The sequence below is a fragment of the Alternaria ventricosa genome (genome assembly GCF_023758065.1).
Source record: "Alternaria ventricosa strain BMP 2768 chromosome Unknown scaffold_5, whole genome shotgun sequence".
Taxonomy (NCBI): Eukaryota; Fungi; Ascomycota; class Dothideomycetes; order Pleosporales; family Pleosporaceae; genus Alternaria; species Alternaria ventricosa.
The window spans coordinates 1489493-1510101 of NW_026055685.1; the positions used below are offsets into that span (position 1 = coordinate 1489493).

At 52.7% G+C, this 20609-nt stretch overlaps 6 protein-coding genes across 6 annotated transcripts; 1 reads left to right on the forward strand and 5 right to left on the reverse strand.

The window, feature by feature from the left end:
• Window positions 1-442: 442 nt before the first annotated feature.
• J4E93_003867 (uncharacterized protein) lies at window positions 443-1761 on the reverse strand (the record flags this gene model as incomplete). The annotated part of the gene is made up of 2 exons (XM_049341797.1): window positions 443-911; window positions 965-1761. The coding sequence occupies 2 exons, from the start codon at window positions 1759-1761 to the stop codon at window positions 443-445; spliced, it is 1266 nt and encodes a 421-aa protein (XP_049201302.1).
• A 1326-nt stretch (window positions 1762-3087) lies between these two features.
• Window positions 3088-4068, reverse strand: J4E93_003868 (uncharacterized protein; the record flags this gene model as incomplete). The annotated part of the gene is made up of 3 exons (XM_049341798.1): window positions 3088-3214; window positions 3273-3940; window positions 4060-4068. The coding sequence occupies 3 exons, from the start codon at window positions 4066-4068 to the stop codon at window positions 3088-3090; spliced, it is 804 nt and encodes a 267-aa protein (XP_049201303.1).
• A 1670-nt stretch (window positions 4069-5738) lies between these two features.
• Window positions 5739-8606, reverse strand: J4E93_003869 (uncharacterized protein; the record flags this gene model as incomplete). The annotated part of the gene is made up of 8 exons (XM_049341799.1): window positions 5739-6125; window positions 6173-6288; window positions 6347-6426; window positions 6475-6566; window positions 6616-6708; window positions 6759-6870; window positions 6918-7947; window positions 7994-8606. The coding sequence occupies 8 exons, from the start codon at window positions 8604-8606 to the stop codon at window positions 5739-5741; spliced, it is 2523 nt and encodes an 840-aa protein (XP_049201304.1).
• Window positions 8607-10216: 1610 nt separating this feature from the next.
• J4E93_003870 (uncharacterized protein) lies at window positions 10217-11454 on the reverse strand (the record flags this gene model as incomplete). The annotated part of the gene is made up of 4 exons (XM_049341800.1): window positions 10217-10419; window positions 10472-11156; window positions 11271-11384; window positions 11443-11454. 4 exons carry the CDS (start codon window positions 11452-11454, stop codon window positions 10217-10219), a joined length of 1014 nt encoding a protein of 337 aa, XP_049201305.1.
• Window positions 11455-13440: 1986 nt separating this feature from the next.
• On the forward strand, window positions 13441-14232 carry CYA4 (Cytochrome c oxidase polypeptide 5, mitochondrial; the record flags this gene model as incomplete). Its single annotated transcript, XM_049341801.1, has 3 exons — window positions 13441-13708; window positions 13887-14083; window positions 14134-14232. The coding sequence occupies 3 exons, from the start codon at window positions 13441-13443 to the stop codon at window positions 14230-14232; spliced, it is 564 nt and encodes a 187-aa protein (XP_049201306.1).
• A 1935-nt stretch (window positions 14233-16167) lies between these two features.
• On the reverse strand, window positions 16168-18105 carry ATP2 (atp2, beta subunit of the F1 sector of mitochondrial F1F0 ATP synthase; the record flags this gene model as incomplete). Its single annotated transcript, XM_049341802.1, has 7 exons — window positions 16168-16247; window positions 16297-16872; window positions 16999-17041; window positions 17098-17307; window positions 17357-17716; window positions 17770-17856; window positions 17968-18105. 7 exons carry the CDS (start codon window positions 18103-18105, stop codon window positions 16168-16170), a joined length of 1494 nt encoding a protein of 497 aa, XP_049201307.1.
• Window positions 18106-20609: the final 2504 nt, after the last annotated feature.

Consider the following 20609-nt stretch of genomic DNA (forward strand, 5'->3'; position numbering starts at 1 on the left):
GCTTTTCCGTTTCTCTGAAGCATGCCTTTGCTTTTTGATAGCTACGAGATGCGTCACTGTGACGAACCGTGCTGGTGGCATCGAAAAAGATGCCTATGAGCGTGCTCGCTGATGGCACGAGCCTGAGATGATGTAGTGATGTGCTTCCGGCAGCTCGATAAGATCCCTCGTTGGAGGGCAGGCTGTGGGTGATAACTCCTGCCGAGTCATGTTCGCCAGCTCATCAACATCCAACCAGCCGTCTTCCCAGCCTTCCATACAAGGGCGGCCACGGTTTGGCTTGACATTGGGAACAGATAAGATAACCCACAACATCGTCTTCGCGAACTCATGATTGCGACTAAAGCTCTTAGGGTAGAGACGCTAACGGTGTTAGAAAGCGTTCCATGAGCTGGCTTGAAACCGTGGCATGATACTGCTCAGCGCTCAGGAGCTTCCGTCATTATGTGCCTGATTGATTGGTGTGTATTCCTGTCGCTGATCCCGTAGGCGTGGTTACGCGGTTTGAGCTGGCCGTCGGTCCTGATTCCGGTTCCTTCTCTATAACGTATCCTGCGCCACGATCGACCAGACCTTTGTAGTAATCTACGAGTACTTCCGGCTTTGGGACGATTCGCCATTCGAGCCTCCGCAGAAACTCCAGCTCGAGTAGCGCCAACTCACGGACACTGACGCCGCCGACCCTTGCATAGAGGCTGTTGGTCCAAAAGCTGTCGCTAAGGCCTTTAGCCGCGACTGTCGCAGCAGTTATGAGGAATCGATGCACGGTGAGGCTGCTGATTGTAAAGGCGGGGTACATGGCGCACAGCTTGTCGACGTAGAAGACCATGGAGAGGAGAATAGGCGGAGACAGGGTAGCGTGCACTATGAGGCGGGAGAGATAGTCTCGTACTGAAATGCCCGGCGGGGCTCTGGAGGATCAATGTCAGCGAGCACTGCTTCAGCCAGTCTGGGACGAACTCACCTGGAATGGAATCGTGTAAGTGTGCCGTCGCGCAGCGGATAACCGTCGTTGAGCCGCACCAGCTCCATGAGCATGTCGGATATGAGCACACCGAGGTCTTTGACGTCGCACGTCTCATACTGAAGGGGCATGATCTTGACACCAGGTTCCTCGGGCCTCGCTCGCTTGGCTGGCGAGGCAGGAACCTGCAAGACAGTGCTTTGCTCTTTCTGCACCCCGGCTGGTTCTACCTCCGCATGCGTGCTCTCGTGCGACATGCGGCGACCCTGGGGTTGCACATTGTTCGCGGGCGCGATAGGCTGCGGACTTACCCGCACTTGGGGCTCGGGGGGCTCCGTGACGACAGGCGCGGCGGAGGTATCCCCCCGCGGTGTAGGCACAATGGCAGGAGCGCTCGAAGACGTTGAGTCGGCCGTTTTGTGGTCCTGGTCCGGGTCCGGGTCGAGGGTGGAGGAATCGAGAGCGATGTCGGCGCTGGTGCGGTTGCTGGGCTGCGGCCGGTAAGTCGGGGGAAACCCAGACGGCGAGTACTGGGTGCCCGAGTCGACGTATCCTCTCTTGCGACTCTGGGGCGAGGGCGCAAACGTGGGCACTGGCGAGGGCGCCGAGAAGGCGGGCTTTGGGGTGGGCGGCGCGTCGAATCGCCGTGAGGCTACCGTGGTCACGGCAAAGCGGGGCGAGTGGGCGCTGGAGGAAGCCGATGTGCGTCGCGAGGCATGGTACGGGCGGTGGCTAGGCGTGTGGAAGGTCGTGTTCGGCGAGGGCGGTTGCGAGATTGTGGGTGAGGAAGTGATCATGTCGTTGTGCCGGGCTGGGGGTCCTAGGGTGGAGGAAGATGGCAAGATCGGGCAACCGCGGTGCAAATCATAGTCAGGCCTGAGGACGGTCACGGAACTTTTGGCAGGAACGTGGGGAAGGGAGGAACCATCGGCGAGGCTTCATCTGGCGTCGAGTGCGTAGGGCCGCCGCTCTTCCTTGAGCGAGTCTTGGCTGGCGTTCCGACGATAGCAGGCAGCGCCCACACCACGTGTGACGTCCGGGGATTTCTGTAGGCTACCGGGCAAACCTTGCATTCCCTTGAACATCGGCAAACCATCCCATGGCTGCTTCTTCCTGTCCTGCGCACGACTTAGTAATTCTCACCGCATTTCCTGGCTGGTTGCGTGTAGGCGCATCGGCCCTGCGTGCCAACATGCTCGTCATCGCTGCGGAGTGGCTGACCGCCAATGAACAGCCATTAAGCCCTAGACATGGAGGGAACATCCTCTAATCAAAATTTCCAGAAGACGACAACCGATCGCTAGCTTCCGCTCCACTAGCTTAGATAGTGTGTAGATTTTTGCTCTTGCGAAACTGCGCCAGTCTTCAAATGATTCAAGCCTGACTACATGCTGACCGTGATGTCATTTCGACAAAGAAATATACATGTTCCAGTCATCATCGCACAAAGCATTCAGCGCCTGGCAGAGTTCACCCACAAGACGACCGATCAACTGACAACTATCCCCGCTCGAGTACCCACTATGCGCGACGCGTCCAACTCCAACCTCAAAGTTACCTAACCCGCGGACCCTCTGCTATCTACCTGCGATAAACTCTGGTACCACAATGTCGCTAGCCGCTGGTTGCCGGCCCACGTTTTACAATGCCACAACATCACTCGACGAGACGAGGGCCGCTTGGCAGGGTTTTACACAAAAGGCCCGAAATGGTATCGTGTGGCAATTGCAGATGCAGTACGTGATGGTTTCGTTGCTCTACGGTTTATCCTCAGCTAGACCGATCTTCTGGCTGCCGTGAGTTCCGAGACCGCATCTAGTCTCGAGTTGGTTCGTGTATTATTTGTGTAGTCTCTAGTGTCGTTGCGAGAGTCGGACGTAGAACAAAGGCTTGACTATACTTCATGTTATCGATAAGCTTGCACTTCATAGATCTCTTCTGCATTCTCTATTCGAGGTAGCCTGCATCGTATGATCCAGCCTTTCCAACGGCGCTAGAGGTTTTTCATGCTTTATCACGCTGTCTGCACGAGTCCTATTCGGGCATTGCACTACTCTATCCAACTGGTATCAAACAAACATTGCATACGAGCTAAAGATGATAATTCAAATACATATCGCCCATCATTTCGGCTTATTGCGTCCAGACGCGTCCAACTCTGCCGAGAAGGACTGCTGCTCCAGCGGTGGACTGTGCAACTCTGCTACGGCAGGTTGCCCGTTCATCTGTGCATGCTTTAGTTGGTCGATCCTACAAACATAGTTAGCGTGCATGTCTAGGCCAGGTATCTTTCAAACGAGTGACTTACTGTTGCTGCGACAACCCACTGACATTGCTCATCATACTCATATGGCCGTGTTGGGGCCCAGGGCTGGTCCAACCGGACGGGTACTGCTCTCCTACGTTGTGCTGACCGTATCCTGGGGGCGAGTTGAAGCCATAGTCTGGGTAATGTCCTGGCGGTGGAGTAGCATAGCCAGGAGCTGGTGATTGAAACCCTGGCGATGAGAGTCCTCCATGACCGTAGTCCGAGCGACCGTAATGTTGGCTCATGTTTGGATCGGGGGTATTTGTACCGTCTCGCTGTTTGATAACCTCCTTCAACGACTTGGATCGGCCGACAAAGAAGAAGAGAGCGGCACAGATTGCCAGGAAAGCCACGCCACCAATTACTATACCAACGATAGCACCAGTGGACAGGCTGTGACCGCCACCGTGACCTCCTCCGTTAGGTGGTGGCGGTGCTCCCGTTGACGTAGGAGCATTAGACAGCGTGGATGTTGCCTCACCAGGAACTGGTTGGCCAGGCTCTAATTGAAAGTCTGCTGCGGCAGCCGCTTGGACTTGCGATGCCAGTGTTTGCGTAGAGTTCGGGTTGATGGCTCCGACCATGTGCTCGCCCAGACACGAGTTCGGTGCTGCACAATAGAAGAAGATGGGTTCTGTCGAGTTGATCGTAACATTGAAGTATGTGAGCTACGAGAGGGTTAGCGTATCTTGGTCGGCTGTTCATCGAAGGACCAACCTCATTCGTATTGTTCACCCATTGGGTCTCAGACCAGAACCCTACTTTATCTTTCCCCGTGTACTCATACGGTACGCATGCTGATCCAAACTCAGCTCTCACGACCGAATGATCCGGTGGATAAAACTCCCATTGGACGATGTCGCCCACGGAGACATTGTGAAGTTCTTGCGGTGTAAACTTGAAGCCGCCGGCGCCGGCTTTGATTGAGTGGATTGTCGGTTCACCCGACGATGTCGGTGTTGCAGTCGACGATTCTACTGCTTCCGAGGTCGTAGGCGTCGCCGATGAAGATTGTATATCGTTGGGTGCTGTCTGTGAGACATCTTGCGCCATAGTAGACGAAAAGTAAAGTTGGCTGGCAGCGATGGCCACTGCTAGCCTTGCGGTCCACGAGAGTCTCATTGCGATGGTTGTGTGGCGACTAGATAAGCACAATAGTAAGGTCCAGCCTCCAGCATAAAGCCCGCGATCTTTCAGTCCACTTGGCTTTCTGATTGTCGGAAAAATATGAATGCAATGCCAGCAGTGTAACAGGCAGCATAAAGGCTCAAAGAAAGAAACAGAGCAGAGGTGACCCAGCAGGCTGACCCCCAACCCTTAAGTCACTCTTCCGCCCATTTTGCCCAGTGCTCGATACCGCTGTTTCCAGCCCCCATAGCCGCACTGCGGATAGTGGACCAAGCGACAGGCCACCTTCCTGTATCTGCCATCATACATAGCTTTGTTCGTCTTATGCGACCAATCAGTACAGTCAATATTGCCGATCTGACAGGTGCGCCCTTGTGCGGGCGCATCTGAGGCGTACAGCCATTGCAGCAACATGCTTGTAAATTCGCCAGCGGGGCGTGCCATCAGCATGTCAGCAGGGAATAAGAAGCACAATCGACAGAAGGTTGGATATGTGTAACGGCAGCTAGTGCTGATGCTGGCCCATCACCACTTGGCCTAATTCCGTGCCACCATCTCTTTGACTGCGCCGCCGGGTGCATCAGTATTGACAATCTCGTTCCAACCTCGTTCTGAGGATTCTGGAGATGCTGGCCAAGGGCGCGTAGCACCTCTTCCCTCGTATCTACTCGGAGTAGTTATCGATTTGCGCTGTTCGCAGCTGCCATGCCGTCTAGATCCTTCACGTACGCGAGCTGGCATGTGGTGGAGCACAGCTGAGTTGTCGTCAAGGAATGAGCATCGAGCGTTTGAGCCGCCAGCCTCGAGTGAGCTTAGCGTTGGTCAGCGACCCGGCCATGAAAGCGGGCCCGTCTACTTGGCGCATGCATGGCTTGGGCGCAGTATGCTGATTGCGATGCGTGTGCGGAGTAATTGCTGTGGTGGGCGGAGGATCATGCGAGCGCGGAGCGGCTGTCGTGAGGCGTAGGGCTCGGCCGGTTCGATGGATAACGGCTGGCGTCATGATTAGCCATCTCCAGGGCTCGTAAGCGAGGCGCAAGCCGACCATCTTGAAGCGGCTCAAAGTACCGAGGTTTTGCATCGCATCAGCAAAGCTATCAATAAGACTTCACTCAACATCACTGTCATCATCGGAATACACATATTTTCGAGGCGCAGCTGTCCTCTAGAAGATGCTGATAAATTGCGAATGAAGGAATGCACCGCGCGTACTCAACACATAGAATATCAGACATCGCTTCATCGTACAGCGAAAAAGGTATGCCAGATGCGCCAGACCATGCAACAGATATGATGGATGCCGCAAATCACGCCATCTCTCGACGAGATTAAAGTTCTTCAAAAGGGTGGCCTTTTGACGGGACTCCGTGGACTACTCGCACTGAACAAGCCCATTTGAGGCATCTTAGGGCTCTTTAACAGATTCGCGGCGGTTTCCTGCTCAAAACGCCTCGATGTGTGTGACGCGCCCGCTACGGGCGGGCTTCTCAGCCCTGCGCCAGTGTTCTGCGGCCCCTCGTCAGTACGACTGGAGATGTCATTCATCTCTTCAAACTCGCTCTTCTTTTCCAAAAGTAGGCTTTGCACTTCCTCCAAATGCTGCTCGAGCATATCATCTAAACTGTCCTTGGGCGATTGGATAAGGTTGCCAAGCTTCTTGCGCATCTTGCGTTGACGGCTTGGATTCCAGACGAAGTGGCTGTTCTTCACGAAGATCATAGAGTGCTGCGAATCTTAGCTGGTATCATCTTGTAGCCTTCAACCATACTTACGGAGTAGTACCAGCTGGAAATGGTGTCGTCTGTTGCTCTTTTGATGGACTGAATAGTTGTCTCTCCCACAAATCCGATTAAGCACTCGACTGGGCTATCCGGATCGGTGCAGTTTTCTGTACAGTCAGTTGCTGCTATGGGAAGGCAAGCTGCAAGAGGACTTGGGATGCTTACCGTTGTGGCTCAGTAGATCAACAAGTCCGAGATACGCATCGCCGATACCCATGAAGAACACTTGCGTCGCCTCGTTTGGTCTAGTTACACGTCAAAAATTGACCAAAAGCGCGTTCTAAGAGACTCACTCAATATAGTTCTCCCACAGATACGCTGCAAGCTCGCGGGTCTGCTGCGCTCGGACTGCGGAATCATCGGATCTTGTGTAGCCGATGATCGACTGACTGTGATTAGCAAGCTGTCTTGGGAAAAGCATCGCGAAAGCTCACGTCTTCCACTGCAACGACTCTCGGAATATTGACATCAATGACTTGAAAGTCATTGTTGATGGCCCAGTCAATATACCTCTTCGTAACATCAGTCTTCATCCAAAGTCAGCGATTACACAGTGCGAGACTGCAGCCGTACTCACAAGCCATGTGTTGTGCAACTCTCTCTTACCAGTCACCGAATCGGTGTGGTCTTGGAAACTCGGCGGGTCGTGGAAAATAACGAGGAGAGGATACCGGTCCATGAACTTTGGTCTGTACTAAGTCAGAATCTGCGAGCATGATGAGGGGAATGAACTTACGTTGCAATGATATTATGTTCAAACGTCTGGGATAAGCCAGCCCTGTTGATTTGGAGTGGAGGAAGAGAAACCATTGAGTGTTCTAATGACAGCCGCTGACTCTGCCATTCGCGGATAATTTCGTGCAATCGATATGTATCTTTGTAGCCGGGGTCGGTTTTGTCCAGGTGTTTAGGATAGAGTGACTTCCAGTACTTAGAGTGCTGGCGTTTCACGTTCTCTATAACGTAAACCGCACTGTCCTTTGGGGCTGGAAGATCCTCGTTCAGGCGATCTGGCGGTTCCAGCATGAGTACCCTTGTCACGGCTAGCGCCGAGCGCGCTATTGATCTGAGATTGTAACCGCCTTCGAGGCACACTACGATCTTCCCCTTTGCTAGTCGCATGAGCATATGTGTCATATGACCGTAACACGCTGGTGTCACGAAACAACCGCCCAGCAGGTCTCCTTCGGCTGCATCAAAACCGGCCGAAACTATGACAAGATCTGGATCAAACTCGGTAGCAATGGGCATGACGATTTCCTGGAAAGCGTAGAGGTATTCTGAGTCGCCCATGCCGTGTTCCGCCCAGGGGATATTCACATTCTTCCCTTCACCAGGACCTTTGCCGCAATAGTCAAGATTACCGTCCTTTAAGTTGGGGTAAAAGTTTCCGTCTTTGTAGACATGCAGCGATATGTAGAGTACGTTTGGATCTTCGTAAAAGGCATGCTGAACGCCATTACCATGGTGAACATCCCAGTCCAAGATCAAGACCTTACGGCAAGTTTCCGGATATGCATTCTGACAGACCCGGGCGGCTATCGGAACGTTGTTGAAGATGCAGAACCCCGAAGCCTGATCTGTTTCGGCATGATGCCCGGGAGGCCGAATGATGGCGATTGCATTGCGCACAATTCCTTGTACTACTGCTTTGCAGGCCTCGATGGCTCCTCCAGCTGCGAGCTTGGCGCATTCATAAGTCGCATGGTTGAAGTAAATTGAGTCGCGACTGGAGGCCTCCATTTTCAGATCCTCCGCAGTCATGTCTAGAATAAAGTTAGTCAAATTCTCTTGATGCAATCATAAACCCACGCTGTAATGATTCTACGAATGCGTAATGCGCCTCCGTGTGTATCAGAAGGATTTCCGGTCTTGTAGCAAAGCGCGTCATGATCCTCCAGCACTTGTCTTCTTGGTCTTCATCTGAATCACTGGTAGCCAATAGACCAGCTTGCCTAAGCTCTTCGTAGATGGAGTGAATACGACGCGGATCTTCGGGATGGATATCATCGATGAGATCCATGTCAGGCAGCTCGGCGTGGAAGCGCATACGAGAGTCGTAGACGAGGCCTGTTTTGTTCGTCGCATATGGAAGAATCGATGATCTTGGTTTTGGGGGTATGCGGACTTGCGGACTTGATCGCCGAACAGGAGTAGGGCGCGACATGCTCATCTTATCCGACCAGCCACTCGGTGACTTTGTCGTTCGATGTGATCCAGCCTGGCTCTGCGTAGTACTGGGCTGCAGAAATGAGGGGTTCTTCGATGGGCTGTGGAAGGGGAGTTGCTCCCTTTTAGATAATGGTGGTCCTTTGATGTTGGCAAAAACTTCAGACGGGTCCACGGTGTCCAGTACATGGTCGCCATTTGGCTCCGTCGAATTGATGATGGAGTCTTCCCCCATGGCATAGTCTTCGTCTGTCATGACTATATCGTAGGGTAAAGCGGGCATGGTACGCCTCGCTTTGCGGTCGCGGGCTTGCAGCTATAAGTCCATTAGCGATAACACTACCAGGCGCGCTGGTCCCATGACTTTGAACACCCCAACCCCATGACTTCAGCAAAGTGTGCTGAATGAACGAAGAGAATTATGCCTCTGATCTGAAGCCGATCTGGGTAGATGGAAAGGTGATCCCAAGCATGTTAAGAAACAAAGATGTTGAAGCGAAAGCGCTTCGAGAGCCGACGTCCAGTATGAGAACACATATTGTTGATGCGGAGCTAACATAAAAGCTGCTTTGGGATGGACTTCGGGAGTGGTGAATAGAAAGGTACTTACTGGCGATATCGCTACCGCATCGAGCTAGCTATACTGGAGCTAAACGTATTGGTGGAGGATAGGTTCCAGAAGATGAGAGTAGATCGCGCGTCAGTGGATACTGCAGGGTGAAAGCGCCAAGTGTTGTTCTTTTGCGATACTGTATTCACGGAGTTGCGTTGATCTGTAGTCGGGTAAGTAAAGGTCGTTATGCACTGACTATATGTTGTTCGTCGCGTTATGTGGAAGGCAGATCGTAAATCGCGACAGAGGTCACCTACATCAGCTGCTGAACAACGTGAAACTGGAGCTCCAGCAATTTTATGTAACGTAAAAGCAGTCTATAGCTTCCTGATTCTCGTGATAGCTGATGCTGGGCTCCAAAGTAGGGGATAAAGTGGAGCGTTGCAATGCAAGTTCCCTACGCGGCCAAGATCCGTCACATGACTAAGCAGCGCCAAGTTATTTAGCGCAGTCTCTCGCCGCATGCCTTCAGTGCTCAATCTAGCAAACTAAACTTCCTCAACATTGTGGCAGCGACAAGCACAAGATGGGCAGCAGTGGACCAGGTTATGTCGTTCAGCTGCGTACTAGCCTTATCGTTCGCTTCTGACATGGCATCTCGGCAACCCGCAGACCAAGGCCAAGTACTCTCCCACTGTCACAGTACAGGACCTCGGCATGCTATGATACGATACCTAACATACGAGTGTGAACATCCACTACTGAGAGACGGTGCTACTGGGGAGGGCATGCTTTAAGGTTACTGACATCCGTGGGACAGCTGCTCAGTATAGCCATGCAGAAGCTCAAAGCCGATACTAGCCATTCACATGCCTAAAACTGCCGCATCACGGAAGCCACCTGGAACACCCCGTTCTTCCCCGCAAACTCTTTCGCCAGATTACGGGACGTAAACGAGCAGCCGGGAACTAAGCGGGAAAAAGGGATCCGCGTGCAAGTATACATTCGCGTGAGAGTCGTACCTCGGGAACTAGCTCGCAAAGGAGCGCTAGAAAATGCAACGACAGGGGCAGCTCCACTACCATGCAGACGGGCGAGGGGAGCCTTATTGTCACTTCATGTTCACAGGATTCAAAAAGGTATTGTTGTGACGATTATTATTCATTGATTCATGTCTAGCATAACGCATCCATGTTCAGACCCTATTTTCATCCCCGCGTTGTCCGCGCCTAGCCAAAGGTAGCCCGCTGCATTGAGTCGGTGCTGAAGAAGTGAAATCAGAGTTTAGGTGTTGCCTGGCTCTGTCCTGACTCCTAAGCGTTGCCATCAACCTTGGCAATGTAGACCAGAAGGTCAAGGACACGGCGGGAGTAACCCCACTCGTTGTCGTACCAGGAGACGAGCTTGACGAAGTTCTTGTTCAGGGAGATACCAGCCTTGGCGTCGAAGATGGAAGAGCGGTTGTCACCGTTCAGGTCAGTGGAGACAATGTCGTCCTCGGTGTAGCCGAGAATGCCTATGTAATGTCAGAATATGTATTCGAACGGCATGGGGAAGTAAAAGCTTACCGTTGAGTGGGCCATCAGCAGCCTCCTTGATGGCCTGCTTGATCTCGTCGTAGGACGCAGCCTTCTCGATGCGGACAGTCAAGTCGACAACCGAGACGTTGGCGGTAGGAACACGCATGGCCATACCGGTGAGCTTGCCGTTGAGCTCAGGAATGACCTTGCCGACAGCCTTGGCGGCACCAGTGCTGCTGGGAATGATGTTCTGGGCAGCGGTACGGCCACCACGCCAGTCCTTAGCGGAGGGGCCGTCAACAACCTTCTGGGTGGCAGTGTAGGAGTGGATGGTGGTCATGAGACCCTCGATGATGGTGAACTTGTCGTGGACAACCTTGGCCAGGGGAGCAAGGCAGTTGGTTGTGCAAGAGGCGTTGGAGAGCACCTCAATGTCAGACTTGTAAGTCTCGTGGTTGACGCCCATGACGAACATGGGGGCATCGGCGGAGGGAGCAGAGATGACAACCTTCTTGGCTCCACCCTTCAAGTGGGCCTTGGCCTTCTCGGTGGTGGTGAAGACACCAGTGGACTCGACGACGTAGTAGGCGCCGGTCTCGCTCCATGGGATGTTCGCGGGGTCCTTCTCCATGTGGAAGCGGATGGTCTTGCCGTTGACGGTCAGGTTGTTGCCGTCAACCTTGATCTCGCCCTTGAACTGGCCGTGTGTGCTGTCATACTTGAGCATGTAGGCCTGCGTGTGTTAGCCTGCGTCCTGTAGCGGTAGAACTACTCCGTGGCATCGCAAAAGCCGATGTGAAGAGATGGGTGGGCTATTGTGGGTTTGTGTTCGCGCGGGGATGCTTACAGCGTAGTGGGGCTCGATGAAGGGGTCGTTCACGGCGACAATGTCGACGTCGTTGTGCTCGATAGCATTGCGGAAGACGATACGGCCAATGCGACCGAATCCGTTGATACCAACCTGCGCGGGCGTGTTAGTGACTGCCTCCTGGCGCAGCGGGGTAGTGGAAGGAGCTTACCTTGACAACCATGATGAACTGAGTGTAGTGCTGAGAAAGTTAGAGAGATGAAGAGGAAGCAAGGCAATTGAGTTGAGCTCACTCTTTTATAGGGTATAAGCTGATGTAGAAGTGGTGAGAGACAGAGTTTTGTGTCGGGCGCAGTGTTTTGTTGGGTCTGGGCTAAGGTGGGGTGCCCAGGTGAGGGAGGGGCAAGCTAAATAGCGACCAGCTTGAGGACGTCACAAGTTTTAGTTCTTTTTCTGTAATCCGATATGCAGCGCAGCCTGGGCCCCCAATTACACCACCTGCGCCTCCCACACTTCCGGCCGGCTACCTGCTTGTCCAGCCAAGCGCATTTGCATTCAGCCTCGGGGGCGATATCGCCATCGTTCGAGGCCGCGGACTGCACCGGAGAGCAAGGCGGGCAGCTCGGGCAGACTATGCTGAGAGTACCCTGACCGAGGCATCCGTAACTATCTCCAGACGCATTCGTGACGCCAAGCGCTCTGGTGATACCGTACTTGCAGCCTCGCATACTGCAGTATGTACCGCAGGCGGCTGGTCGGCCATTCAGGCCCGGCACGCCACGCAGGACACGATTCTATCAATGCTCTTACGAAAGAGGTATACGTGCATGTCGTAATCAGCGAGAGCACAGACTAGTGATTAAAACAGCTCTGCGCGGGCGTCAGCCGTTGTCGCTGTCGCGGGCAGGATCTTTTGGTCATTCGATATGATAAACCAAAGCGCGCAGCAGAGTCTGATGCGATCACCGGTTCGTGGGGAGGCGAGTGTTTTGTGTCACCACCGAGATTCTCTCCGCCAGGCAAAGTCGAGTATGGTTCGAGATGAGGCGTGGGTATCCGCGGCCGGCACCGTGGCACTATGATGGACAGAAATGTTATTTGTAGCAGCTCTGGCCCGCCACATGATCGCCAGGTGCTACGGCGATTAAACCAGGAGCACAGGTACCTGCATATGGGTGCTGTGGCAAGGAGAGCTGGAGCTACAGCTACAGCTGAGCTTGAGCTCGAGCTCGGAGTTCAAATGACGATGCAAGCGAGTCCCGCCCCGACGCGTATGTTGTGCGCAGGCGCCGAGCCTCCGATCACGGGACAGGAAGACACCTTGAACTACCTAGGTAGAGCGCGTCTGGACTGGCAGAATTCGAAATCATCCTGTTAGAGACGTCTCATGGTTTAGACACCTGTGAAGAACATTCATGACAGGTTATCATCTATACGTTGTAGACTCGTCGCAACACTGCTCTACCCCGCGCTTGAGGGAATTTGCGAGTGTTTTGTTCCAAGTTGAAGGTTCAATGCTCACTCGGGTACCCAGAAAGAGGAACGATGCAACGCGTGTGAGATATATAGTTCAGCGAAAGCCTTTCGATATAGTCGAGTTAGCATACACATAACATCTTGTCTTCTTTGTCGCTACGTTCATCGTGCCCGAATCGACCAAATGGATGAATCTCTGCCGACCGGGGAGCCCGCGCAGGGCGGAGCGCACCTGTTCAGCGTAATCATATGAGCAGTCGTATCTAAAGTGAGGTCTGAATCGCGATGTTATTGTAGACCAGTGCCGCCGAAGGTTCTCGGTCAAATCTCTGACTTCAATGTCGCGAATAGGCATTGCGAGAGAACGGCGAGGGCTGCTCGAACGGACAGCGACATTCAATTTCATTCCACGTGGCATTCCTATCACCATGTCATACATCGGAAACATGGCAACCGCAGGATCAGGGTAGGATGAGGCTCTCAGATGCCGAGATAGACGGTTGTCCCGGCCAATGAGAGACTCAGCGTTAGGACGACGAGGGCGCTCGGGCCACAGAAGATTGATCGTTCCACCACCTTGGCGTTCCTCCCGCAACCACATTTTGCAAGACAGCTCTCCTGGCCCACCATCGACTCCATCACCACCACGATCCATTGGCAGCTGTAGTTCCCTCGACGGGAAGCTTCTCCCTTTGTTTTCTATTTTTCGACACTCTCCACTCCACCCGCCGCCATGCTGCGCTCGTCCATTGCCCGGGCTTCAAGCTCGGCTGCCGCCATGTCATCGACCGCGACCCGCACTGCTCTCCCCAGAGCTGCCCCGGTAGCCTGCCAGATCCAGCAATCCCGCCAGGCCCACGCCATCTCCAACCCGACCCTCGCCAACATCGAGAAGCGATGGGAGGACATGCCCCCCCAGGAGCAGGCCGATTTGTGGATGACGCTTAGGGACCGCATGAAGACCGACTGGAAAGAGTTGACCATGCAGGAGAAGAAGGCTGGTGCGTACAATTCCATTCCGCGCATCGGGGTGCTGCGACAGCCCGTATGACGTATCTTGTGTTATGATCGAGGTACCCGAGCTAGCCCGCGGGATCTGGTGCGCTTAACGCGAGGTTATCGCGACGTGCCGAGAAATTATCGATACGAACACTGCGCTGACAACACCGCTCCATACAGCCTACTACATTGCCTTTGGTCCCCACGGTCCCCGCCGACCCCCGCCCCCGGATGAGGGCCGCAACGTCTTCCTCCTCTCCTCTGCCGTCATCATGGGTGCCTTTGCCGTCTTCGCCTTCACGCGCATGTTCGCCAGCCCCATCCGGCCCCGCACCATGACAAAGGAATGGCAAGAGGCCAGTGAGGAGTACCTCAAGGTATGCCACTTGCCCGCTCGCACATTCGCATCAGCACTAACACAGCACAGTCGCAAGGCAGCGAGCCCATCACCGGTTACAAGGGAATGTTGGTACAGAGCAAGTCCGAGAAGGATCTGCCTGCCAGGGAGAAGCTCAACGATGAGTAAAGAGTCGAATAGAAGCGTCACAGCAATCACCATGCCAATACCGATACCACATTTTCCTTGTGTCAACTTTCCGTTTGGTACTGTCTGTGTCACATACAACAAGATCGAGAGCATCACGAACGGCTGCCGATCGGCCATTGTCATAATAGTCCTCATTGTACAGAAATCTAGAGGCTTTTCGCGTTTACCTGACGGTTCTCCACTTCGATCATGTGCAAGACGCACATTGTATGACTTATGCAACTCTCAAATCAAGCGCTCTACCCTCGTCACGTTAGATAATACCTGTGTAGTTGCGTGACTGTTAACCAAAGGTGAGTGCAGACAACTAAAGAGGTTAATATTATAATAATGCAAGTCTCGCCTAATTCCTTTAAAAACAGTTTTCTACTTAATGCTTTAAGGGTTTTAATCTCGCTATTAGCAATTACGTCCACACAATAGTGATATATTAGGGGTCTGATGCCTAAGGTATCTTTGTTGGTGAGATTAGAGAATTCCTATTATCGTTCGATATCAAGTCGTCTTTTCGCCATCTGCAACGTATATTCCAATGCACGATCTACCCGCACCTATCATCAGGCGACTGCCATGCTGATTAAAATCATGACCTGCAGCATCCAGACAGATATCATGTTACGAAAAGGATGTGTTACACGGCTGACAGCAGCCATGAAGACGCACATACCCGCATCCACGGCCGAGGCAGTCCTTGTCGCACAGTAACGAGTTATGTCAGCTTTGTAATAGCGGCTTGAAGAAGTGTAAAGACCGCGGCCGTGCTTACCCTGAAGTCACAAGCTTACTTAAGAGCTCACGGCTCTCGGGTGTATAATTGCAAGTCGTGAGTGAACACTGACTTCAGCTCTCTAAGGCTTCATCCGATCTAGCAAGCATAAACTGTGACATCCATTCATTGCGAGGATTACCGGCGCACTTTGTTTAAGCAAAACATCGAACAGATACTAAAACTAAGCCGACCAGAAGTCTACGTTACCTTGAAAGAACTCATAACTTCGATCTTCACACCAACGTAGGCGGCACGGCACCTGTTCATTCTCTTCCTTGCGTGAGGTGGGTGCGTCCATGGACGCGTTCCCACAAGTCTGCTAATCGGCATGTCCTTTTAGGCCTACGGTCTATGAGAGAGATTTTATTCTAGTGTTCAGGTTCTCGATTACGCAGTACACTATAAATGAAGTGAATTCCCGTGTTCTTATGATCTTAAGCTTTTTGCATATCTCGAGCCGCTGGTGATTTCATGTTTTCCATCGCTGGTTTTCCAATGCACTATTACCGGCAGCTACCTGCAGTATGCTCTATGCCATCTCTGGCCCGATCAAGCGAACCATGGAGCTCATGCTTACAGTGGACGGTAAGGGTGAATAACCCAGTAGTCTACAATGCATCAGGAAATTACCAAAATCTCGTTCAAATACTAATGTAGACTGCGGGGTACCTGTTGAGTTCTACTATAGAGTGCTCTGGTGTATATGTAATCTTCCAACTGGTCTGTAACTTTGGCATATTGATATCTCGTCTGCTGCTTCTCTCTAATCTGCATCCAATCCTGGGAGGAGCATGAACGAGTTGTACCCAGTGTCACGGTCTAGCAACACCCTTGATGGAGTCTGAAAGACGAGACAATGCGTTCCTGTCCCGAGGTCACGTCAGTTTGATGTGAAACTAGTCTAGTGAGAATAAGGCTGTAGACGACTTGCTATTCATCAAAATCACTCGTATCAGCACGTAAGAATGAGATGTTTCGAACAAGAAAAAGCGGTCTCTTCATGCAAGATAAGCTACAGAAAGCCACGCATCATGACACCCGCTAAAGTCCCACAGTTTCGGAGGTATATCTTTTGTACAAAGTGAGACTACCAGCGATTTGCCCTAGACACTTTGGCCGACTCTTCACCCACCACGAAAGTCCGTCTATGACTTCTCGAGCTCGGCAAGAATCTTCTCTCCCTTGGCGCGGGCTGACTCGAAGTCACCGACCATGTAGAAAGCACCTAGAAATGTCAGTTAAACGCTGCAAGAACGGATATGTGGGAAACTCACCCTCGGGAAGGTCGTCACCCTCACCAGTCAAGATAGCCTTGAATGAGCGGATGGTGTCCTTGAGGTCGACAAGCTTGCCCTCGATACCAGTGAAGACCTGGGCGACAGCGAAAGGCTGGCTCAGGAAACGCTGGATCTTACGGGCACGCTCGACGGTAAGCTTGTCAGCTTCCGACAACTCGTCCATACCGAGAATGGCAATGATATCCTGGAGGGACTTGTACTCCTGGAGAATCTGCTGGACGCGGGTGGCGGTGTCGTAGTGGTCCTGACCGATGACACGGGGGTCCAACATACGGGACTTGGAGTCAAGAGGGTCGACGGCGGGGTAGATACCCAACTCGGAGATACCACGGGACAAGACAGTGGTGGCGTCCAAATGGGCGAAGGTGGTAGCGGGGGCAGGGTCAGTCAAATCGTCAGCGGGCACGTAGACGGCCTGGACGGAGGTAATGGATCCCTTGGTGGTGGTGGTGATACGCTCCTGCATGACACCCATGTCGATGGCGAGGGTGGGCTGGTAACCGACGGCAGAGGGGATACGACCGAGAAGAGCAGACACCTCGGAACCGGCCTCTATAAATCTGTTAGTGTGTCACTCGCTGGGGGAGTGAAGGGGGGCGACTTGCGTGTGAATCTGAAAATGTTGTCCAGGGGGAAGTTAGCACATGTCTCGATTAAAGTTTGAGCAGGATATCTTACCGATGAAGAGCAACACATCCTGACCCTCTTCGTCACGGAAGTACTTCCAAAAATTTAGCTCCTTGTCGTACGAATACATGTTGTTAGTCAAGAACTTACCTCAGCAACGGTAAGACCAGTAAGGGCGACACGGGCACGGGCACCCGGGGGCTCGTTCATCTGACCGAAGACAAGGGCGACCTTGGAGTCACCGTCAAGCTGAATGACGGAAGTCTCCTGCATCTCGTGGTACAGATCGTTACCCTCACGGGTACGCTCGCCGACACCAGTGAAGACGGAGAAACCACCGTGGGCCTTGGCGATGTTGTTCTGCCCATCGTTAGCTGATGCTCAGCCTGCATGCATTCCGTGTCCTTACGATCAACTCCTGAATGAACACAGTCTTTCCGACACCGGCACCTCCGAAGAGACCAATCTTTCCACCACGAGCGTAAGGAGCCAACAGGTCGACAACCTTGATACCGGTGACGAGGACCTCAGCGGAGGTGGACTGCTCGGTGAACTCCGGGGGATCGGCGTGGATGGGGGCGTACTTGGTGGCCTTGATGGGACCACGCTCGTCAATGGGGTCACCAGTGACGTTCATGATACGACCAAGAGTACCGTGACCGACGGGGATCTTGATGGGAGCACCGGTGTCGGTGGCCTTGGAACCTCGGACGAGACCCTCGGTACCGTCCATGGCAATGCATCGGACGACGTTCTCACCCAAATGTTGCTGTACTGAATCAGTGATGCTGTTCCCACTTCTTCCATTCTTGGCGTCCTTACAGCGACTTCGAGGATCAGCTTCTGGTCACCGTTCTGGGTTGTGACAGCGTTGAGAATAGCAGGGAGCTGCTCAGTGTCGAACTTGACCTGCAATTGGTTGTCAGCGGCCGTTGTGTGGATGCGATCGCTGATGGCGAAGTCAAAACTCCACCACCATCGACCAGAAAACTTTTTTTAAAGGAAACTGGCGGCGCTCACGTCTACAATCGCTCCAATAACCTGGTGAATCTTGCCATCCTTTGTAGCATCGGTGCTGGCGAAGCGTGTGGACATAGCTGGGGCGAAGCTCTTCTTCATGGGCGAAAATGCGCTGCGGCGGATGGCCGGCCTGCGCATGGAAGCGCGGAGCGCCTGCTGGATCCCACTGTCGAAATAGGCGTCAGTCCATCTCAATTCATCGTCAATTGAACTCATTGGGCGTTTGGCTTACCTCTTCAGCATTGTGAGATATGTGGTAGACGGATTGGTGAGTGGAGAGAGGGTGGGTTGATGAGGAAAGAGCTTCTCACAGCTCGAAAGGAAGGCGGCGTGCCAAAAGATCCGTGCGCGGCTAGTGCCCACGCGGTTAGCATCCGGCAACGAGACAACCCCAGGATCGATTTTCCCACAATCTCCAAAGCACGTTGCGATTCTATTCTTACACTTCGAGTGTGATCGCTCTTACCCTTCGAGCATCGCGACTTACCTTCACATGCACGCCTTCTTGGTCGACGCTACGACGCACAACCGCCTTCCGATTCGATCCGATTGAACAACCGTCTTCAGCAGCCGCCTCGGAATCAGATCCCACAAAGCGGAAAGATGGTGCACGAAGTCAAATCATGGTGTGCGCAAAAGACTCTGTCAACTCATCTATACAGTACACTACAACTCAGGCTGCGGCCTGAGGCCGACTTCCACCACTGTTCCGTGAACTAGGATCATAATGAGGACGCGTATCGGGATACATACTCGCAACAGGCGACTCACACAGCCTACCATAGTACTCATCGTGATGATCCGTCGCCGAAGGGCGACTCACAATTCCCAAAATTTATACCACATACAATTAGGTCTTCCCGAATGAGATGTATCGCCGTTTCAACTATCGCGAAATTCGAACAATCGTCGCCAACTCAAGAACCCGCCACAGAACGTCATGCTAACAAGGAGAATGAAGCTTTCACAAGATACTGTTTAGCTACCGAGCTACTTATATCTGGGTACGCTTATCATTAGCATCATCTTCCCTCTCAGTCGCCAATTCTGGAGATCAACAACCATGATCTCAAATACGTATCCCTCGGATCGCACAATACATCGATAAAGCGGTTGTCGTACTACAGGAAGTAAGAGCTTGCTCGTAGTCTCCAAACCAGTACGAGGAGTCACCGCGACGTCATGGTTCTGACTGTGAGTACCTCCAGACTCTATTGTCAGAAAGTGTAGCCCAGTCGAGACGCCAATGTATAGTGTAACGCATGAAAATGTACCAGTTATAATCAACCCGAGATACAGGTCTTTGGAGCATACGATACGACAGCACCGGCGGAACAAAGCTCGTGGTCGACTTGTAGACAGAGACGCTGAATACTTCCCGTGTTCTGGACACATACCCTGGGCGTCTACATCACATCCTGTCCTACAACGTTGTGACCGTAACACACAACGTATACTTCAAAGTATATTTTGCGTGTTGGGTAGGATTTCGAAATACTAGGCTTCATAGATTGTAGGTGCTCTTCATCTACACTTTGCATTGTGATAGCGAGATACACGTTCGTCTTCCGGTCGCACGAAGACTGCCTTCGTCAAGGTCAGCCCATGACGCGCCGAAGCGAAAGCACGATGGGAAGACCAAGGAACATCTACCGAAGCCCAATAACTGTACTTGACGACATCGAACCACTGATGTCAGATGCACCGAGAAGAGCAGAGGGTGAATGGTCAAGGTGGAGGAGTATTTCTGCAACATGCACCAGGCTAGGTTGCGGGCCCGTCAAGACATGGAGGCACCGAAGATCAGGCAAATAAAGGGCCTTGTCAATCGCAAGAGGAAGTCGGCAGCGATGGTTGAAGAGGATGACGACGACGAACAAGAGTGAAGCGAGATGCCCTCTTTCACCGATGGTAAGTGTTTCCCCTTTAAACATGGCGAGATGCCCTGATTGTGCTGGCGAGATGCCTTGATTGTGCTGGTGAGATGCCTACCCTCTGCGCGTAATGCCTTGATCGTGCTGGCGAGAAGCCAACCCTTTGCGCATGGCAAGAACCCAGTTCCCTTCTTCCCTTTCCCTTTCCTCTCCTCTCCTCTTCATTCTTTTGCACAAAGGGTTCGTTGCTTGTTCTACTCTGGTGGTCAAGCGAAGAACTTGGACTGCGGTACGGGGCCGGGAGAGGTGGTGGGTGGCAGCGTGGTGTCAGTCGGGTGGTAGGGCGGCGCGGCGGAGACTATCAACCAGACTAGGCTAAGATGAAATTGATGAGGAGCATTGGACTGTCATCGAAGACTTCGTGAATCACAATACCAAGATGTGTATTCTTCAGGCGTTGGGCACAGCAAGGATCATAGAGTACACATCGGGTGTTGTTCATTCGCGGTCGGACAGTACAAACAAAACTCTACACTAGTTGGCAGCAAGTACAAGAGGACTCGGAATCAACGGGCCATATCTAAGTCACCTCCACCTTCACCTTCACCTACAGTGGCACAACGAAGTGGGACGACCGCAACAACTATCAACAAAAAAGAGAACTCCGCATGGCAAAAACCTTAGTCTCAAGGTAGAATCGACCCACAAGCAAAAATATAACAATACCTCGATGAGATACCCGATATTTTCATGACGTACAAACGCTAA